At 38.0% G+C, this 21,686-nt stretch overlaps 1 protein-coding gene across 20 annotated transcripts in view; it reads right to left on the bottom strand.

Annotated features, from left to right (window-relative positions):
* Positions 1-21,686, bottom strand: part of ABI2 (abl interactor 2) — a 139,303-nt gene that overhangs the window by 22,429 nt on the left and 95,188 nt on the right. For 11 of the 20 annotated variants that reach the window (XM_042949816.1, XM_042949815.1, XM_042949817.1 and 8 more), the window contains 2 exons: positions 11,708-11,794; positions 7,470-7,643 (listed from right to left, as the gene is read on the bottom strand). In XM_042949816.1, coding sequence (XP_042805750.1) covers positions 7,470-7,643; positions 11,708-11,794 — 261 coding nt within the window. The remainder of the gene's footprint in view (positions 1-7,469; positions 7,644-11,707; positions 11,795-21,686) is intronic. The other 9 variants (XM_042949819.1, XM_042949818.1, XM_042949831.1 and 6 more) reach the window with 2 other exon arrangements.

Here is a 21,686-nt window from a genome sequence, read left to right as displayed (position 1 = left end):
TGGCGAGTGGGGAGTGGCAGAAAGAGAGGGAGGGGCAGAAAGAGAGGGACTGCTCGGACTCATGCCTGAGTCACCCAGGCGCCCCAGTCTAGGAAGAATTTATAGTGTGGATTTCTCAAAATATAACCAAACACCTAAACACAAATGCAACAGAAGTTTAACTGAATGTAAGATATGTAGAGTACTTAGTACTTCATCAACCTAGGTTTTGTTAGTTTTTTGTTTTTGTTTTTTGTGGTTTTTTTGAGTTGATAACATTCTTGATGCTTCTGGAAATGCAAACCCACTGCAAGTAATTAGCAGGAGAATATCCCCCAAGTCCTGTTAATTCTACCTCCTATGTCTCTCAAATCCAAATACTTTTCTCCATCATGACAGTCACTGCCCTACTTAGGGCAGCAGTCTTTAAAAATACACATATCACTGGGGTGCCTGGGTGGCTCAGTCAGTTAAGCAACCAACTTCAGCTCAGGTCATGATCTCGTGGTTTGTGAGTTTGAGCCCCGTGTCAGGCTCTGCGCTGACAGTTCAGAGCCTGGAGCCCATTTTGGATTCTGTGTCTTCCTCTCTCTCTCTGCCCCTCCCTTGCTCGTGCTCTGTCCCTCTTTCCTTCAAAAATAAACATTAAACACACACACACACACACACACACACACACACACACACAAACACACATATCACTGGCTGTACCTGAAGATTTTCTAAACAGTATGAGTGACAAATAATTTTATAGAGACACTTTCTAGATTCTCAAAACATACTGCTTCCTTACACCTGAAGCTAATATAATACTGTATGTCAACTATACTAGAATTAAAAAAAAAAACTGCTTCCTAAAACTGATCTGCTAGAAATGATACCTTCAACCAGACATCAGTCATAAAAATTCTCATTTCCTATTTATCTTTCTCCTACTTCACAGAAGTACAGTTGTGGACCACCTTAAAGTACAAAACAGCTCTGGGTACCAAAAGGACAATTCAAGAATCTGGTGTGGTATTAAAAAGGAATTACTCCACTGATTAACCCAACCTGCTTGCAAGTTGTTCCCCTTCCTTTGCTTTTAACAAAATTTAAAAAATACTGTACTGGAGTTATCAGCTGACACATGATCACAAACATAATTTTTAAAGACAGAACATTATTTGATTTTTGGTACATAAACTCTGAAAGAGTTTAAAAAATGAGTGACAGTGCCACATAAAAATACTTCCATTTGCATCTACTTATTTATGTAAACAAGATTTTCAGCACCACTGCCTCGCCCTAATCTGTTGCTTAGGGAGGTATAAATTCCTGGTTTTCTTATCTCAGATTATCTTTTTTTCAAAAAAGTTAAAATATAACTTTCATGGGAAGTTATTAATCTGCTTAAAAATCTTACACAATTTCCCTCCACCATTACATTGTTTTAAAAGAAAAAAAATGCAAACACCTCAGGCTGGTGGTATTTCAAGGCTTCCCACCGCTAATTACAACATACTTCTCTTTCTACACTCCTACCCCACCCTCTCCGTGCCACCCACCCATGTTGCATGTGACACTACTCACCATATCCCAAACCACCTTGCCCTTTCACTCAAGAGGATTCCCTCTGCCTGGATGGCCCTTTCTATCTTTCTTCTTTGCCTGAGACACACCACAAAGCCATGTTCTCTGAGCAGCCTTCTGGAATCCCCAGATAGAATTAATGGCACTATTCACTTTTTGACAATTGTTAATGGAGCATCCGTGCTAATTTCTAGAGATACAAAGATGAACAAGACAAGGGACTGTCATAGTCTTGTGAGGACAGAAATATTATCTGATAAATTACCATACACTGTTTATACTTCTAACAAGAAGTTACAAGAACACAAGAACAGATGGCTTGTTAGAAGGAAGGAATAGAAAATAGGACACTGACAAACAGGTTGAAGTTTGCCAGGAAGAATTTAACACTATTAAATAGTATAGCTAAGACTCAATCCCAGGTTTGAGATCAAGCTAAGGACAGTGGTTAAGAATGTAGGCTCTCGGAGCACCTGGTGGCTCAGTCGGTTGGGTGTCAAACTCTTTTATTTTTTTTTTAAGTTCATTTATTTAGAAAGTGTGAGCAGGGGAGGGGCAGAGAGAGAGGGAGAATCCAAAGCAGGTTCCACACTGTCAGTGCAGAGCCCCGATGTGGGGCTTGAACTCACAAAACTGTGAGATCATGACCTACGCCAAAATCAAGAGCCAGATGCTCAACCAACTAAGCTACCTAGGCACTCCTGATTTCTGACTCTTTGATTTTGGCTGAGGTCATGCTCAGCATGGAGCCTGCTTAAGATTTTCCTTCTGCCCTTCTCCCCCGCTCTCTCTCTCTAAAATCAATGAATGAATGAATGAATGAATGAATGAATGAGGGCTCTAGGTTTATACCACCTAGTTCAAATCCCAGCTCTAGCACTTACAAATTTACAGAACATACTTAACTTTCCTAAGCTTCTTTTTACTCAAATGTATAATGGGAATTACAATAGTGCTAACACCTCAAAACAACGTAATATTGTCATATTAAATGAAACAATGCACATACAATATGTAGCCTAGGACCTTGTTTATAAGTAACCATTATCTATATAAATGTTAGCTTCTTTTATTATCATTTATAGCTATTATGATATACTGTCTTTTCTGAAACACTAACATTTTCTGTTATATAAATAATTTTTGAACCTCAATTTCCTAGTTTGCAAAATGGGGAGATTAACTGCCTTACTAATGTAATAAGTCTTGCATTATGTCAGGCACATAATAAATACATGAAAATATCTGTTCTTAGGGCATCTGGGTGCCTCAAAGTTTGACTCTTGATTTCAGCTCAGGTCATGATTTCCTGAGGGTCGTGGGATTGAGCCCCGTTTTGAGCTCTGTGCTGAGAGAGGGGGAGCCTGCCTGGGATTCTGTCTCCCTCTCTCGGCCCATTCCCTGCTTGCACACATGCACATGCTCTCTCTCTCTCTAAAAATAAATAAATAAACCTTAAAAAAAATAAAGAAAACATCTGTTCTTTACCCAAGTTAAATCAAGATACTTACATATACACATTATCTCCATTTGGCAGGTAAGGGCAGTAATCAAGGGTTAAGATAAACCACCTCCTATGACAGTGGTTCTCGACCCTGGAAGAACTCTAAAAAATTCTGATGCCTGGGTTCTGTGCCCATGGATTCTGATTTCATAGGTCTGGAGGTGCAGACATATTAAATGCTGCCTAGATGACTCTAAAATGCTGGCAGGGTTGAGAACCAGGCCCTAAGGTCTAAGACAACAAAATGAGTCATTAGACAGTAGCCTTAACATTGATGCACACTCAAACAAAAAAAAGCAACCACAAGCTAAGCTCTTTAGAAAGAGTAAGAAAGAGCTTAACTGATTTTCATGTTTTAAAAGATCTGAAATTATCAGCTAAATCAAACTTTGAAAAATATCTTTGGGAACAATTCAGGCATATTCTTTTAAACTTTAAAGGGTTACCTGGACTGAAAACAACTAATTTTCCTCTCTTAAAATTTCTCCAGAGTTTTACACGTTCACCGAGGAGTACATTTTTAGAAAGCAAAATCTTTCATTGGCCGTTCTCAAGGAATAACTGAGCTGGTTTTTCAGAGCTGAAAACTGTCATCCCTTCACTAGGACAGTGTTAAAATTAGGTAGGGAGTTTGTAAAATGTCAATGCCCAAAGCCACACCCTAGTGTAGTGCCTTGGGCTCATTTGTTTTTCTTAAAAACAGCTTTATTAAGGTTTAATTCAGACACAAAATACAACAAATAAGTTTTGCCAAATATATGCACTTGTATATATGACAAATATATAACCACCACCACAATCATATAGAACATGCCCATCACCCCAAGGTTTCCTTTTGCTCCTATGTAATTTTCCTCACCATGGAAACTACTGATCCAGATTTCATTTAAATGGAATCATGAAGTATGAGTCTTTAGTGTCTAAATTCTCTCATTAGTATAATTGTGTGAAATCCATCCATATTGTTGCTTGTATCAGTAAGTCTGTTTCTTTTCATTGCTGAACAGTATTCCACTGAATGGATGGATATCTCACAAGTAGTTTATCCATTCACTAGTTGAAAGATATATGGGTTGTTTCTAGGTTTTAGCTATTATGAATAAAGCAGTTATGAACATCTGAGTTCAAGTCTGTGTGTGAACATAGATCTTCACTCTTAAGTAACTAGGAAGGAACTGACAGACCAGCTTGCAGGTGTACGTCTAACTTCATAAACCGCCAACTGTTTCTCAAAGTAGCTGAAACATGCTGCACTCTTACTAGCAGTGCTTAAGAGCTACAGTTTCACCACACTTTCTCCAACACTTGGTATTGCCAGTGTTTCTAACTGCAGCCATTGTAGAGGGTGTGTAGTGGTATTTAGTTTGGTTCACTGTAGCTTTAATTTGCATTTCCCTAGTGACTAATAATGTTAAGCATCTTCTCATGTGCTTATTTGCAATTCATGGACCTAACTGGTGAAGTGTGTTCAAATTTTTTTTTCTCAAGCTGTCTGCCTCCTTACTAATTTAGCGAAAATTCTTCCTAATCTACGCTTGCCTTGTCATTTTCTTTACAGTGTCTTTGAAGAAGAAAAGTTTAATGAAATTCAGTCTGTCAATTTTTTCTTTTAAGCTTCATGTTTTTATATACTCTATATATTTTTTTTTCCTAATCCCAGGACACAAAGATTTTCTCCTGTATTTTTCTCCAGAAGTTGTATAGTTTAGGTTTTACATTAGGTCTATAATACATTTCAAGTGAATTTTTGTGTAAAGTAAGGGTAGAAAGTACATGAACATTAGCTTTGTACCTTTACTTTACCATACATAAAATTTTTCCTGGATTTATTCCTAACTTTTAGGTAGGGCAAATCTGATTACTGTTGCTCTACCTTGGCCAGCAGTGGAAGTCTGCTATTTGTTATTGTAAGCTCCACAGGTGATGGATATTCAACTGTTAGAGCATATTTGTTGAAAACACTATCCTTTTCCACCGAATTACCTTGGCACCTTTGTCAAACAATATATGTGGATCTATATTCTACTGATTTATATTTCTATACTTAACATCAGCACCACACTGTCCTGAATACTATAGCCTTAGTTTAAATCTTCCAACATTAGTCTTAAAATAAAAACAACAGTTTTGATTCTACTAGATCTCTTACATTTCTATGTAACTATCAGAATCCCCTTGTCAATTTCCCTAAGAATGGCTGGTGGAATTTTTATTGGAATTGCATTAAATTTCCAGCTCAATTTGGGGAAAGCCAGTCTTTAAACAATAATGATCAAAGAGCATAATGTATCTCTCAATTTATTTAAGGCCCTTATTAATTTCTTTTCATGTTTTATAGTTTTCATTATATAGGTCTTACATATATTTTATTAAAGTTATCCTTAAGTATTTCATATTTTTGATGTTACTACAAAAGGTACAGTTTTGTAAATCTCAATCTCCAAGTATGTGTTGCTAGTATATAAAAATCCAATTAATTTTTCACATTGACTTTGTAGCCTATAATCTTGCTAATAAGCTTGCCTTTTAGTTATAGCAGCTTTTTTTGTAGATTGCCTTGGGGATTTTCTACACATAAGATCGTATCTGCAAATGAAGATTATTTCATACTGTCCCACATATCTGTTGCTCTGTTTTTGGTTTTTCTCCATGTCTCATTTTGGATAGTTTCTATTGTCATATCATCAAAGTTGCTGATTTTTTCTTCTGAAGTACCTCAGATACTGTGATTTTTCATCTCTAAGAAATTCTATATGGGTTTCTCTCTTTTTGTAAAGATATTCTACTTCTATCTCATGTTTTTGTTTTCTTTTACTTTCCTGGACATATGTGGCGTTTGTAATATTTTTTGTAATAGCTATATAACATCCTTTGTTAATTCCTCCAGCTCAGTCATTTTAGGTTTGTTTCTACTGACTGACTTTTTAGTTACGACTTACATTTTCCCGCCCCCCCCCCCTTTTTTTTTTTTAACATATTTTGTAATTTTTGATTGGATGCTGACACTGTGAATCTTACTTTTTGGTGCACTGGATTTTTTTGCTTTTTTGAACAATGTTGGATTTTGTTCTGGAGATCAATTAAGTTACCTGAAGTCAGTTGGATTGCTTTCAAGGTCTGCATTCAAGCATTTATTGGGGCAATCCACAGCAACCTTTAGCCTAGGGCTAATTTGGACCCATCACCAAGAGGACAGAGTTTTGAGGCCTCTTCTCTATGCCTTGTGTATTACATGGTCTATTCTGGCTGGTTCAGGAGCATGAACTGTTCCCAAGCTTGTTATTTTGAATGATTTTTTTGCATACTTCTTTTTGGTTGTTCTTTCTCCAATCTCGGGTAGTTTCTTCACACACATGCACAGATCAATATTCAATCCCAAAATCTTAAGGGGACCCTTCTGCAGATCTCCGGGGCTCTGTCCTCTGCTTTATGTAACTACTTTTTCTCTGTGGCCTCCTAAGACTCTGATCTCTATCTTGTCTATGCAGTGAGATCTCCAGGTTCTGTATGGGTTCCACCTCCTTGCACTATGACCCAGAAACTTCCCCAAGTAAAGCAAGCTAGGACAATCAAAGGTTTACCTTGTTTGAGTTCCTTCTCATAGTCTACCAATGCCTATTATCCAATGTCTGAAAATCATTATTTTTTATCTTTTTTTTTTCTGGATTCATTCTTGTTTTAGGAGGGTAGGTAAATCTGATTACTGTTGCTTTATCTTGGCCAAATTGGAAGTCCATTATTTGTTAATGTCAGCTCCCCAGGTGATTCTAATGTGGTCAGTTTTTAAAACCAGTGAGTCAGTAGCTTTGATTTCCTTAACAGAAAATTTCAAGATAGCACACATTTTTTCTGAGTTAATAAGTCTTAGTGAGATTTGGAAGTCTGTGTCCCGGAAGTGTCATGTCACTATTACCTAATATGTTTAGAGGAACTTTTTAGTAAAAGAAATGCCAAATACTACTTTGCAAAGAAACTAAGAAATCATTATTGTTTGGAAAAAAGTTTCATATGGAGATGCTTAAACTAAAATATCTGATAGAAGATACCACAAAAGAGTGCTTCAAAGCATGGGGGTAGGAATAACGAATAATTTAGAAAAACTATCCTCTTCCTGAGGCATTCCACTAAAGCCCTATTTTTTAAATTTTTGTCTTACTGAAGAAACCACTCATAAAAAAGCATGTTCAGTAAGAACAATAAATAAACAATATAAAATCAAATAGTCACAGAATTTTACTAGTGTGACTTTCAAAAATCATGAGCCTTGTAAACTAAATTAATAAGAACGTTGCACAGATTATTACAAGCAAAACTTTACCTATCAGTAGAAAGTAAGATTCTCTTCAGTACCAGTAAATTCCATTTCTATGTAGAGGTTTCTTCCCATCCCTCTAGATATCCCTCTGAAACTTACCCTTTTCCAAGTAAGACCTTGGAGCCCACGGTGGGTCTTCTTCAGCATAAGGATCACTATACTCGACCACAGCTGCTTCTTCCTCTTCATAATCTTCTGGAGGAGGAGGTGGAGGGGGGGATTCATCAAAGACTGGTTCTTCCACAGGTGGTGGTGGAGGTGGTGTATCTGAAACTAAGAATGTATCAGGCTGATAACAAAACTACATGTTATGTGAAGTTCAATATTTCCTATCCAAGCTTCTACGTACATGGTATATAAATCTAGACTTGAAAATAATGCTCTTTCAAAAAATGAGTAAGGGAAGGCTCTCCACCAACTATAATGTTTCAAATCTCCAAGCACAACTTTCTCCTCTCTTTGGGTCAGGGCTGATGGGTGTTAAAGTTTAGCTAAAACAATTATTATTAGAGCCTCCTGGAACCTATTTATACTAATACATCAACCTCTTTTTCAAAGAAAGAAAGAAATACAATATAGTTTGGCTTTACATTATATCCAATGAGTGGTGGTTATCAGAAATATTACTAATTTGGACATTTATAACCATATTTAATTTATAATAAATTAGAATGCACCAGTGAATAATCAAATATTGTAATCTACATTTCTCTCAATTTTTTAATAGCATTTTACCAAATTTAATGGAATGGAAATCACAAGACTGGATAACTTCATCCATGAAGATGCTTGTGTTTGCTATTTTTTATATATAGAAAGAATTTTAACAATTCAGACTAATATAGGATCCAGAATTTCTTTAAGCTAAATACCCAAGAGTGATTTAAAAATCTCTCCTTGTAGAGATCTGCTTCCACTGCTCAGGTATCGGCATATAATAACATCTAAAAGATTATCTCCAAACTCTGGGAACTCAAAGCTTTCAAAATACTTGGTACATAAATAAGCACAGCTCAGCAAAAACTGAGTAAAGCTGCATTTATCAGCTATGCAATTTTATGTATTAATTTTTATTATGAGGTATTAGTACTGTTTCTGTGAAATCCTCTAAGCAATCTTGTTTATTTTCTATCTTTCATATAAGCCTACTGATTCAATCAAATGGATTTGAGAAGACTGCTGATGTCTGGTGAGGATAAGCCACATCATTAGCCACAGGATAATGATAATATCATTATCATATTCTGTCCTATTCCAATATTCTTCCACCTGCTGCCACTCTACCTCCCAACCTATCTGCTTTATGCACTTCAAAACTTTCCTCATTAAAAGTAATTCTTGGGGGTGCCTGAGCAGCTCAGTCAGTTAAGGGTTCTACTCTTGATTATGACTCAAGTCATCTCACAGTTCATGAATTTAAGCCCCATGCTGGGCTCCACACTGATGGTGCAGAGCCTGCTTGGGATTCTCTCTCCTTTCTCTCTGCCCCTCCTGCACTTGCACACTCTCTCTCAGGAATAAACTTTAAAAATCCTTAGAGTTTAAAAAAAAGAAAAAAGTAATTCTTTAGGGGGGCCGCCAGGGTGGCTCAGTTGGTTGAACGTCCAACTCTTGATTTCAGCTCAGGTCATGATCCCAGGGTTGTGAGATCGAGCCCTGCATCAAGCTCCAAGCTGAGCATGGAACATGCTTAAGATTCTCTCTGTGTGTCCCTCTGACCCTCTCCCTCACTCTCTCTCTAGAAACAACAACAAAAAAAAATTCTTTTAGTACTAATGGGTTTTTTAAATAAACAAAAAATATAGAAATGTGATTTAGCATATATTTTATGAGAAATTGCATATGGTTGGGGTAAGAATCAACAATATAAACAACATAACCTATTTGCATTTACAAGGTAAAGAAACTGACTTTAAACAATTACACAAAACAAAGATCCAAAGGAATACTGTCTTTCAAAACAATCACCTTGAGAAATTACACTACAAAATTACTCAAAGATTCTGCCATTGCTCATTTTTTACCTTTTCTTATAATGCCTCAGAGCTAATGAGAGTAACATAAGCTACCATTTTTTACTTAAAATGTTCTAATTACTCAGCTAGCACTTTATTTCATTTAATCTTTACCTTGGGAGGTGGTGTTTTTAAGCCTCATTTTATGGATGTGGAAACTGGCTTTCCAAGATTAAGTACTACTATACTAAATAAGTGGAAAGCAAGAATTTGAACTGCAATGCCTATGATCTTAAAAGAAACACTATGGGAAGAGATCAATTTGATAACTTTGAAGTCATGGTTCATTATTACTCATTCAACAAAGATCAACTGAAAGCTTACTATGGCTAGTTACTATGCTCAGCACTAGGATAGAGCAGTAGGCTTAAGTCATAGAGACACAGACAACCAAATTATCACTTATATAATCAAGTGTGGTAAGTGCTTTAAGTCATTATGGAGAACAGAGGAATAAACCAAAACTCTTACGTGGGTCAGGAAAGGCTTCCTGAATCTGAAGGATAAGTAAGAGTTAATGGCCAGAGGGTAGGATGGAGTGAGGGTGGATATTTCATGTTGGATGTAAAGGGGAGAAAAAAAAAAAAGATAAAGTAGGAACTCTTCAAAGAACTAGCCAAAGTTCAGCAGGAAGAGGCATGAGGAAGCTGAAGAGGATTAAGCAGGAAGGGCCTTCAACAGTTTGAATTCTATCCAAAGAGTAATGGGGTGCCATAGAAGGATTTTAAGAAGAATAATAGAATCATAGCTGCACTAATTAGCCCAGGATACCTGGTTCCAAATAATTCCAGACTGTTTCCAAACATCAATCTTATTACAGACTAAGTAAGTATCTGCTAACCACAGAATATTTTCAAACTAATATACCTGAAAACTATGAAGATAATTCCAAAGACAGGTATGTATCTTTCCAAGGTGAATGTTTTGAAAAAAACAACATTCATTTGAATGTAGAAGTCCTGCTATGTCTGTAAAATCAGCCACAGCTCACCTCATATACAAAGTTTTCTTATTTTTATACATTTTTAGGTGAGAAATGTATATTACTATTGAAAGAAGAAAAGACTATTCCAAAAAGCAATCACACTATGATAAACACTGGAGCTGCTCATGGTTTACCTTCCAATAAACAGAAGTTAAACAGACTATTTTCAGAAGCTAGCAAACAGAGGTGCAAAGGCACCTGAAAGAGATACTGAGCCCTCAGGCAAGTAAGACTGGATTATAGCCAGTTAAAATACAACAAAGAAATGTGTTCATAAAAAGGGGGCATTTAGTTAGCTATAGAAGCACAAAAAAACAAAAAAAAAAAAAAAACAAAAAATACCAGGACTGTGTCAGATGCTTCTCTAAGTGCTGGGGAAACAGCCAGCCAACAGAACAACCAAAAATTCCTGCTCTCGTAAGAGCTTACATTCTAGAATTGGCAATGCACATTTCCAAAGAAGTAGGAGTCCTAAGCAACAGAGTGCCAGTATTTCTACCCCACTGGTGAGACCATCCCTGTTATGAGATGCATACACTGGGCTCCTTCATACTGATGGCATTAAAACTTTCATTAATGTAATGCCTCTCATTCAGATTCCATGCCCATCATGCAACCTTACAATTGTGATGTGGGCTCCTTGTGTAGACTGCTGACAAAAAGAGAATTCACCTATCATACAGACTATGTTCACTGGTCTCTTTACCAGCAATTCCTCACTGAATATTGATATAGGCCTCCTGCTTTGTAGACATCAGTCTCCTGAGCTTCCTTAATGCTTCCCTAGGAGAAGACTGAATGTGTCAATAAAATTATTTGATCCTGCATTGCTCAACACGAGACCATAGGCCAGTATAAATTCACTGCCAATCTATGAGGTCTCCTGGGAGACAGACTGATAATTTTGCTTCCCTGAGACCTACCATGGCATGGCCATTTTTACACCTAGAATCCCAAGACTGGGGAAGATTCTCAAGCCGGCCATAACACCCTACAACTCCAGTGACAGAAAACTAGGCTACTACTTGCTTGAGCAACTCAGAGAAAAAGATGGGATATCTGATGACTAAAGAGCATCTCCTTGGTTAGAAATGGTTTTTGTTCTTATATGTGCTTTACTTTACTTTTGTATTATCTTCACTACCAGATTTAAGTTACCTGAAAGTAGAGAACTTCATCTTATTTTATCATTCACACTAGCTGCTCACACAGTGACTTGTTCATAATATTCAAATATTTGAAGTATTAGCGATATGAATGACTATTCAGCCAATCATATATAAATGACATTTTATGCCTATAATCTGATCTACAGCATAAAGAAGACATAAACTTACTATTTTCTTGGACTCGGGCCACAAATCCCATTAAAGGTAACTGAGGAGTTACCTGTAGGATGGAGGGAGGAGGAGGAGCAAGAGATACTGCAAAAACAAAAAAGGTGTGGAGGATAAGGGGTAAGGGCAAGTTACATTAAAAGGAAAGGATAATACAATAAAACAAACATATAAGGAGGGAAACCACTATGTACAAATATTTTATAAGCTATCTTAAAGATCCTCGTTTAAGGGATAATACATTAACACAAAAAATACAAAGTATTAGGGGGAGTTTTAAGAATGTTTCAAAACTTGCAACAGGAAGCATTTATTATATACAGATCTACTCTAACATGTAATGGCAAACTGATCTGGTCATATCGCTAACATGTCTTCTCAAAGAAAGAATATCTTCAGATTATCATGAATAATTTGGTTTTCAGGATTTTAAAGGTTACAAGTTTAATGTTCATCAATACAAGAAAAAAAAAATCACATCCCAACATCCTAAATTTATACTTTTCATTGCTTCATTAACAGACAAAGTAAGTAGTTCTTCATTCATTAACTAAACAAGTATTTACTGACTTTCTAGTAAGCAGTAAGCACTTTGCTAGGAGACGAGTATCAAAACCATTCTAACAGGTCTGAGTCATTATAATTTTTCATAATCCCAACTCATACAAAAAAAAAAACAAAACACTGGCCTCATTCAAATCATTCTCTCCACCCAAGGTGTCTTTCCTTCCATCTCAAACACTGGTACAGCGCCTAGCACTAGTCAGCATTCAACAAACATTTAACGTATATAAATAAACCAGATACATGCCCAACAATTGCCCAAGATTAATTCTACAGTTATAGTTTCCTTCAGAAGGGGTATTAAGTATGGTATACATCTTTTTATAAAAAGAGAACACCTTTATTAACTCCAAATTACAGTTAAGACCAATACAACTAAGAAGATGAATAAGAGTCACTACCCTCAAAGAGATCACATTGTACGTGGGAATATAAAACAAAATAATAACCTTAACCCAACAATGTTTATGCAAGAGGCAGCAGTAGTGATGGTGCAGTGTGATGGTGGTGGGGGTACAGGGTGGGGTAGTGGTAAGGAAGGCCACATAGAAATTACCTCTGAACAGGCACTAGAAGAAAAAGGAGTTCAATACACAGACAAGAATGAGAATCAAAAGAAGCTGAAAACCAAGTGACGGGCAAAGGCTTAGAGGTATAAAACAGCATGACCAGTTCACAGGACTGGACAGGTTTCTATATGACTAGCATAAAATGGCCCAGGGAGAACATACAAACCTGGAAAAGTAAAGTGTTTGGATATGAAATAGGAAAGTACCTTAGGTGAAAGATTGCTTAGTGGAAAGAGACTGGACTTTAAAGTCATTCAACGTCAAATATCTGATTTACCATTTCCTTGTTGTTGGAACACCAAGTAAAAACTTCTCTGAGCCTAATCCATAAATGTAATGAAAAAGAGTGGTTTACTTTACAGAATGACTGCAAGGATTAAAAAAATCAAAAAACTAATGCACGTAGAGAACCTAATGCAGGACCTGGCACAAAAAAAAAAAAAAAAAAAAAAAAAAAATCAAGGCCGCATAAACAAAAGAAAAGGAGAGAACTTAGTGAAAAAAGTGCCACTTGGTACTTCTGGGTAACTAAGGAACATATATAATGCAGACAAGACCTAAGTTATTAATCCTGAAGAATATCTAGATATAAGGGACAGAGCAGAATAACCCTAGAAATGGGTACCTTTTCTTTTTATAAAAGACACCTGTTGATTAGATTTTTCCCTGAAGTCATACTTCTTGATAGTAAACCCTTAAGTTGTATGTCTCCCACTTGCAAAGACTTGGAACAATTTGATATGGTCACAATACCCTATGTTTCCAAACTTAGGAGAAGATGACATAATGAACACAGAAATAGCAGAGACAAAGCTGATAAAAGAGAAAGAACAGCAGGCAGCAACTGGCACTTCTAGAAAAATAGAAATCAGGTATATGTTCATATCAAATAAGATGAAATGTTCATCTTCTGTTAGCACCAGTCCCAACCTCTCCTAGAACGGAAAAGCAGGAAATTTCCCACTTCAGATATTGTTTCTCATCCAAATTGAAAAAAAAAAATGAACTTCTGGTACTAAACAAGAATGATTAGGTGTTTAACTCAGAACACTGCTTTTGTAAGTAGAGTTTATTATTTTTTAAGATGAGTATTTTTTAATTTTTTTGCTAGTTCTGAAAGTGAAAATCTGAAACCATATTGGTTTTAAGAAGTCCACTGACAGCACCTCAGGTAAAAACCAATCCCAAATCTTTCTAAAACAGAATTACTTTACAGCAAAACCAGTTAGATTTTTTTCAAAGCCCATCCATGTTAAAAAAAAAAATTCAGTTCCAAATGGAGTTTACAAAGGCGACCCCAAATGCTACCCCCCACCCAGGGAAAACTTTTTAGGTGATGGTCTAAATTAATTCAGATACCACAGCATTTTCTTTCTGGACCAAATTAAGAATTCATCTGACCAGAACTCTTTTTTTTTAATATGAAATTTATTGTCAAATTGGTTTCCATACAACACCCAGTCCTCATCCCAACAGGTGCCCTACTCAATACCCATCACCCTCCCACCACCCCATCAACCCTCAATTTGTTCTTAGTTTTTAAGAGTCTCTTATGTTTTGGCTCCCTCATTCTCTAACCTTTTTTTTTTCCCTCCCCTCCCCCATGGTCTTCTGTTAAGTTTCTCAGGATCCACATAAGAGTGAAACCATATGGTATCTGTCTTTCTCTGTATGACTTATTTCACTTAGCATAACACTCTCCAGTTCCAACCACATTGCTACAAAAGGCCATATTTCACCCTTTCTCATTGCCAAGTAGCATTCCATTGTACATACAAACCACAATTTCTTTGTCCATTCATCAGTTGATGGACATTTAGGCTCTTTCCATCATTTGGCTATTGTTGAGAGTGCTGCTATAAACATTGGGGTACAAGTGCCCCTATGCATCAGCACTCCTGTATCCCTTAGGTAAATTCCTAGCAGTGCTACTGCTGCGTCATAGGGTAGATCTATTTTTAACTTTTTGAGGAACCTCCACACTGTTTTCTGGAGCAGCTGCACCAGTTTGCATTCCCACCAACAGTGCAAGAGGGTTCCCGTTTCTCCACATCCTCGCCAGCATCTCTAGTCTCCTGATTTGTTCATTTTAGCCCTTCTAACTGGAGTTAGGTGGTATCTGAGTGTGGTTTTGAATTGTATTTCCCTGACGAGGAGTGACGTTGAGCATCTTCTCATGTGCCTGCTGGCCATCTGGATGTCTTCTTTAGACAGGTGTCTATTCATGTCTTCTTCCCATTTCTTCACTGGATTGTTTCTCGGGTGTGGAGTTTGGTGAGTTCTTCATAGATTTTGAATACTAGCCCTTTGTCCAATATGTCATTTGCAAATATCTTTTCCCATCCTGTTGGTTGCCTTTTAGTTTTCTTGTTTGTTTCCTTTGCTGTGCAGAAGCTTTTTATCTTCATGAGGTCCCAATAGTTCATTTTTGCTTTTATTCCTTTGCCTTTGGGGATGTGTCAAGTAAGAAATTGCTGCAGCTGAGGTCAGAGAGGTTTTCTCCTGCTTTCTCCTCTAGGGTTTTGACGGTTTCCTGTCTCACATTCAGGTCCTTTATCCATTTCGAGTTTATTTTTGTGAATGGTGTAAGAAAGTGGTCTAGTTTCATCCATCTGCATGTTGCTGTCCAGTTCTCCCAGCACCATTTGTTAAAGAGACTGTCTTTTTTCCATTGGATATTCTTTCCTGCTTTGTCAAAGATTAGTTGGCCATACTTTTATGGGTCTAATTCTAGGGTTTCTCTTCTATTCCATTGGTTGATGTGTCTGTTTTTGTGCCAATACCATGCTGTCTTGATGATTACAGCTTTGTAGTAGAGGCTAAAGTCTGGGATTGTGACGCCTCCTGCTTTGGTCTTCTTCAAAATTACTTTGGCTATTCGGGGTCTTTTGTGATTCCATATGAATTTTAGGAGTGCTTGTTCTAGCTTCGAGAAGAATGCTGGTGCAATGTTGATTGGGATTGCATTGAATGTGTAGATTGCTTTGGGTAGTATTCACATTTTAACAATATTTCTTCTAATCCATGAGCATGGAATGTTTTTCCATTTCTTTATATCTTCTTCAATTTCCTTCATAAGCTTTCTATAGTTTTCAGCATACAGATCTTTTACATCTTTGGTTAGGCTTATTCCTAGGTATTTTATGCTTCTGGGTGCAACTGTGAATGGGATCAGTTTCTATATTTGTCTTTCTGTTGCTTATTAGTATGTAAGAATGCAACTGATTTCTGTACGTACATTGATTTTGTATCCTGCGACTTTGCTGAATTCATGTATCAGTTCTAGCAGACTTTTGGTGGAGTCTATTGGGTTTTCCATGTATAATATCATGTCATCTGCAAAAAGTGAAAGCTTCACTTGATCTTTGCCAATTTTGATGCCTTTGATTTCCTTTTGTTGTCTGACTGCTGATGCTAGCACTCCCAACACTATGTTAAACATTAGTGGTGAGAGTGGACATCCCTGTAGTGTTCCTGACCTCAGGGGGAAAGCTCTCAGTTTTTCCCCATTGAGGATGATATTTGCTGTGGGCTTTTTATAAATGGCTTTTATGATGTTTAAGTATGTTCCTTCTATCCCGACTTTCTCGAGGGTTTTTATTAAGAAAGGACGCTGAATTTTGTCAAATGCTTTTTCTGCATCGACTGACAGGATCATATGGTTCTTATCTTTTCTTTTATTAACGTGATGTATCACATTGACTGATTTGCGAATGCTGAACCAGCCCTGCAGCACAAGAATGAATCCCACTTGATCATGGTGAATAATTCTTTTTATATGCTGTTGAATTCAATTTGCTAGTATCTTATTGAGAATTTTTGCATCCATATTCATCAGGGATATTGGACTGTAGTTCTCTTTTCTGCTGGGTCTCTGTCTGGTTTAGGAATCAAAGTAATACTAGCTTCATAGAATGAGTCTGGAAGTTTTCCTTCCCTTTCTATTTTTTGGAACAGCTTGAGAAGGATAGGTATTATCTCTGCTTTAAATGTCTGGTAGAAGCCATCTGGTCCTGGACTCTATTTGTTGGGAGATTTTTGATAACCGATTCAATTTCTTCACTGGTTATGGGTCTGTTCAAGTTTTCTATTTCTTCCTGTTTGAGTTTTGGAAGTGTGTGGGCGCTTAGGAATTTGTCCATTTCCTCCAGGTTGTCCAGTTTGTTGGCATATAATTTTTCATAGTATTTCCTGGTAATTGCTTGTATTTGAGGGATTGGTTGTACTAATTCCATTTTCATTCATGATTTTATCTATTTGGGTCCTCTCCCTTTTCTTTTTGAGAAGCCTGGCTAGAGGTTTATCAATTTTGTTTATTTTTCCAAAAACCAACTCTTGGTTTCATTGATCTGCTCTACAGTTTTTTTTAGATTCTATATTGTTTATTTCTGCTCTGATCTTTATTATTTCTCTTCTTCTGCTGGGTTTGGGGTGTCTTTGCTGTTCTGCTTCTCTTTCCTTTAGGTGTGCTATTAGATTTTATATTTGGGATTTTGCTTGTTTCTTGAGATAGGCCTGGACTGCAATGAATTTTCCTCTCAGGACTGCCTTCGCTGCATCCCAAAGCGTTTGGATTGTTGTATTTTCATTTTCATTTATTTCCATGTATTTTTTAATTTCTTCTCTAATTGCCTGGTTGACCCATTCATTCTTTAGTAGGGTGTTCTTTAACCTCCATGCTTTTGGAGGTTTTCCAGACTTTTTCCTGTGGTTGATTTCAAGTTTCACAGTATTGTGGTCTGAAAGTATGCATGGTATGATCTCAATTCTTTTACAGTTATGAAGGGCTGTTTTGTGACCCAGTATGTGATCGATCTTGGAGAATGTTCCATGTGCACTCGAGAATTAAGTATATTCTGTTGCTTTGGGATGCAGAGTTATAAATATATCTGTCAAGTCCATCTGGTCCAATGTATCATTCAGGGCCCTTGTTTCTTTATTGATCCTGTGTCTAAATGATCTATCCATTACTGTAAGTGGAGTATTTAGAGTCCCCTGCAATTACCACATTCTTATCAATAAGGTTGCTTATGTTTGTGATTAATTGTTTTATATATTTGGGGGCTCCCGTATTCGGCACATAGACATTTATAATTGTTAGCTCTTCCTGATAGATAGACCCTGTAATTATTAAATAATGCCCTTCTTCATCTCTTGTTACAACCTTTAATTTAAAGTCTACTTTGTCTGATATAAGTATGGCTACTCCAGCTTTCTTTTGACTTCTAGTAGCATGATAGATAGTTCTCCATCCCCTCACTTTCAATCTGAAGGTGTCCTCAGGTCTAAAATGAGTCTCTTGTAGACAGCAAATAGATGGGTCTTGTTTTTTTTTTTTAATCCATTCTGATACCCTATGTCTTTTGGTTAGAGCATTTGGTCCATTTATATTCAGTGTTATTATTTAAAGATATGGGTTTAGAGTCATTGTGATGTCTGTAGGTTTCATGCTTGTAGTGATGTCTCTAGTACTTTGTGGTCCTTGCAACATTTCACTCACAGAATCCCCCATAGGATCTCTTGTAGGTCTGGTTTAGTGGTGATGAATTCCTTCAGTTTTTGTTTGGGAAGACCTTTATCTCTCCTCCTGTTCTGAATGACAGACTTGCTGGATAAAGGATTATTGGCTGCATATTTTTTTCTGTTCGTCACATTGAAGATTTCCTGCCATTCCTTTCTGGCCTGCCAAGATTCAGTACATAGGTCTGTCACTAGTCTTACCAGTCTCCCTTTATATGTTAGAGCGTGTTTATCCCTAGCTGCTTTCAGAATTTTCTCTTTATCCTTGTATTTGCCAGTTTCACTATGATATGTCGTGTAGAAGATCAATTCAAGTTACGTCTGAAGGGAGCTCTCTGTGCCTCTTGGATTTCAATACCTTTTTCCTTCCCCAGATCAGGGAAGTTCTCAGCTATGATTTGTTCAAGTACACCTTCAGCCCCTTTCTCTCTCTCTTCATCTTCTGGAATTCCTATTATACGGATATTGTTTCATTTGATTGCATCACTTAGTTTTCTAATTCTCCCCTCATACTCCTGGATTTTTTTAGCTTTTTCTCAGCTTCCTCTTTTTCCATAATTTTATCTTCTAATTCACCTATTCTCTCCTCTGCCTCTTCAATCCAAGCTGTAGTTGCCTCCATTTTGCACCTCATTTATAGCATTTTTTAGCTCCTCATGACTATTTCTTAGTCCCTTGATCTCCATAGCAATAGATTCTCTGCTGTCCTCTATACTTTTCTCAAGCCCAGCGATTAATTTTATGACTATTATTCTAAATTCATGGTCCGCTATATTGCTTAAATCGTTTTTGATCAATTCGTTAGCTGTCGCTACTTCCTGGAGTTTCTTTTGAGGAGAATTCTTCCGTTTCATCATTTTGGATGGTTCCTGGGGTGGCGTGGAACTGCAGGGAACTTCCCCTGTGCTGTCTGGAGTAACTTGTGTTGGCGGGCGGGGCCGCAGTCAGACCCCATGTCTGTCCCTAGCCCACCGCTTGGGCCACAGTCAGACTGGTGTGTACCTTTTCTTCCCCTCTCCCAGGGGCAGGACTCACTGTGGAGTGGTGTGGCCCCTGTCTGGGCTATTTGCACACTGCTAGGGTTGTGGCGCTTCTTTGATGGGATCTGGCATATTAGCTGGGGTGGATCCGCAAGGTGCACAGGGGCAGGAGGGGCAGGCTCAGCTCACTTTGCCCTCGGTGGTCCCCTGCAGGAGGGGCCCTGCAGCACCAGGAGGGAGGCAGACCCATTGGAGGGATGGATCCACAGAAGCACAGCGTTGGGTGTTTGTGCAGTGCAAGCAAGTTCAGTGCCAGGAACTGGTTCCCTTTGGGATTTCAGCAGGGGGATGGGAGAGGGAGATGGCGCTGGCCAGCGTCTTTGTTCCCCGCCAAGCTGAGCTCTGTCTTCCGGGGCTCAACACCTCTCCTTTGCAGTGTCCTCTCGCCCTCCCACTCTCAGAGCAGAGCTATTGACTTATAACATTCCAGATGTTAAGTCCCGCTGGCTGTCAGAACTCACACAGTCTGGCCCCTCTGCTTTTGCAAGCCAGACTCGGGGGCTCTGCCTTGCCTGGTGGGCTGCCCCTCCACCGCCCCAGCTCCCTCTTGCCAGTCCATGTAGCATGCATTGCCTCTCCACCCTTCCTACCCTCTTCCGTGGGCCTCTCGTCTATGCTTGGCTCTGGAGAGTCCGTTCTGTTAGTCTTCTGGCGGTTTTCTGGGTTATTTAGGCAGGTGTGGGTAGAATCTAAGTGATCAGCAGGACGTGGTGAGCCCAGTGTCCTCCTACGCCGCCATCTTCCTCCTCCCTACTATCTGACCAGAACTCTGTGAACCAGAAAATCCTATTTTAAACTAGATTTATCTTTCTTAGAGCTGAATAGAAAATCAACCATTCTAGGAGATTTAAGCAGGAATCTGATGAGAAGAATTATTTGCAATATTCAGTCTAGTCCTAGGCATCTTGTGAACAGGGAAGGGCAGCGAGTAACTAGACATTTGTTTTCACTACACTTAGCTAAGATGATTCCTCATATGACAATACCCTTTCCCTATAACCACCAAAAGGTCTCTAAACTTAGTAATTTTATGTTCACAATATACACTAATGATGTTAATGTGAGGAGATGTCCTCACCAAGTGACTGGACCAAATACACACACAAACACTCACACACACTCACACACACACACACACACTCACACACACACTAAAAGGCTCTGCAAGCAAACCAAATTTACATTATGAGTCTGTGCTGATGAAATATATAGCCTTTCCAAGCATGACCTTCCTGGTTATTTATAAAATCCTTTGTAGCACAATCTTTGAGGTTTATTGTTTTAAAACATCCAGTTCAAAGAGTTCTGAGGGGCACCTGGGTGGCTCAGTCAGTTAAGCATCCAACTGTTGGTTTCTGCTCCGGTCATGATCTCATGGTTCCTGAGTTCCAGCCCCACGTCGGGCTCTGCACTGACAGTGTGGAGCCTGCTTGGGATTCTCTCTCTCCCGCTCTCTCTACCCCTCCCCTGCTCGCTCTCTCTCTCTCTCAAAATAAATAAATGGACTTTAAAAAATAAAAAAAAAGTTTTGAAAAATCACTTAGGATTTTACATCTTATTTCTACAGGTTTATAAATACTCTGAGAAAAGCAGACAAAACAAACATCCTCAGTACTACTACTAAAACCATTAATACCACCTTTAGAAGTTGTATTTATCTGACAGCCCATTCAGGTTTAGCTGCTTATATTTTACATTGCAGTGAGGGAAATGATTTAAACAATTCATTTTAAGAGTGAAATATTTTCTGAGCACCTGGGTGGCTCACTCAGTTAAGCGTCCAATTTTAGCTCAGGTCATGGTCTTGCAGTTTGTGGATTTGAGCCCTGTATTGGGCTCTGTGCTGACAGCTCAGAACCTGGAGCCTGCTTCAGATTCTGTGTCTCCCTCTCTCTGCCCCTCCCCCACTCGTTCTCTGGCTCTCTCTCTCTCTCAAAAGTAAACATTTTAAAAAGTGAAATATTTTCTAAACATGAATAGCAAGGAGTATTTAAAAGTGAACTTAATGATACTCAGTAAGGAGGCTTTTTTGATGGAAGAGTATATGGTTACCAAATAATTATCAATTCTGTAGTCTCAGAAGGGTTAAAAGAACTGGATCATTGTTGTTATTCCTTTTGAACCAAAAGAGTCACAAGATGTTATGCCAAGTGAAAGTAGCAAATTAACAGTTTAAAAACATAACTTGTATTAATAATCAGTGTAAAGGGCCTATCCGGCTTACTTGGTCATCTGAGAATATACGTACCACTGTTCAGTTGTTCCCTTGCTTTTTCGTTCTTAGAG

Source organism: Panthera leo, chromosome C1, assembly GCF_018350215.1.
Source record: "Panthera leo isolate Ple1 chromosome C1, P.leo_Ple1_pat1.1, whole genome shotgun sequence".
NCBI classification, from domain to species: Eukaryota; Metazoa; Chordata; class Mammalia; order Carnivora; family Felidae; genus Panthera; species Panthera leo.
Note: the sequence above shows the minus strand (reverse complement) of the source record. Positions and strands in the feature narration are given on the sequence as shown.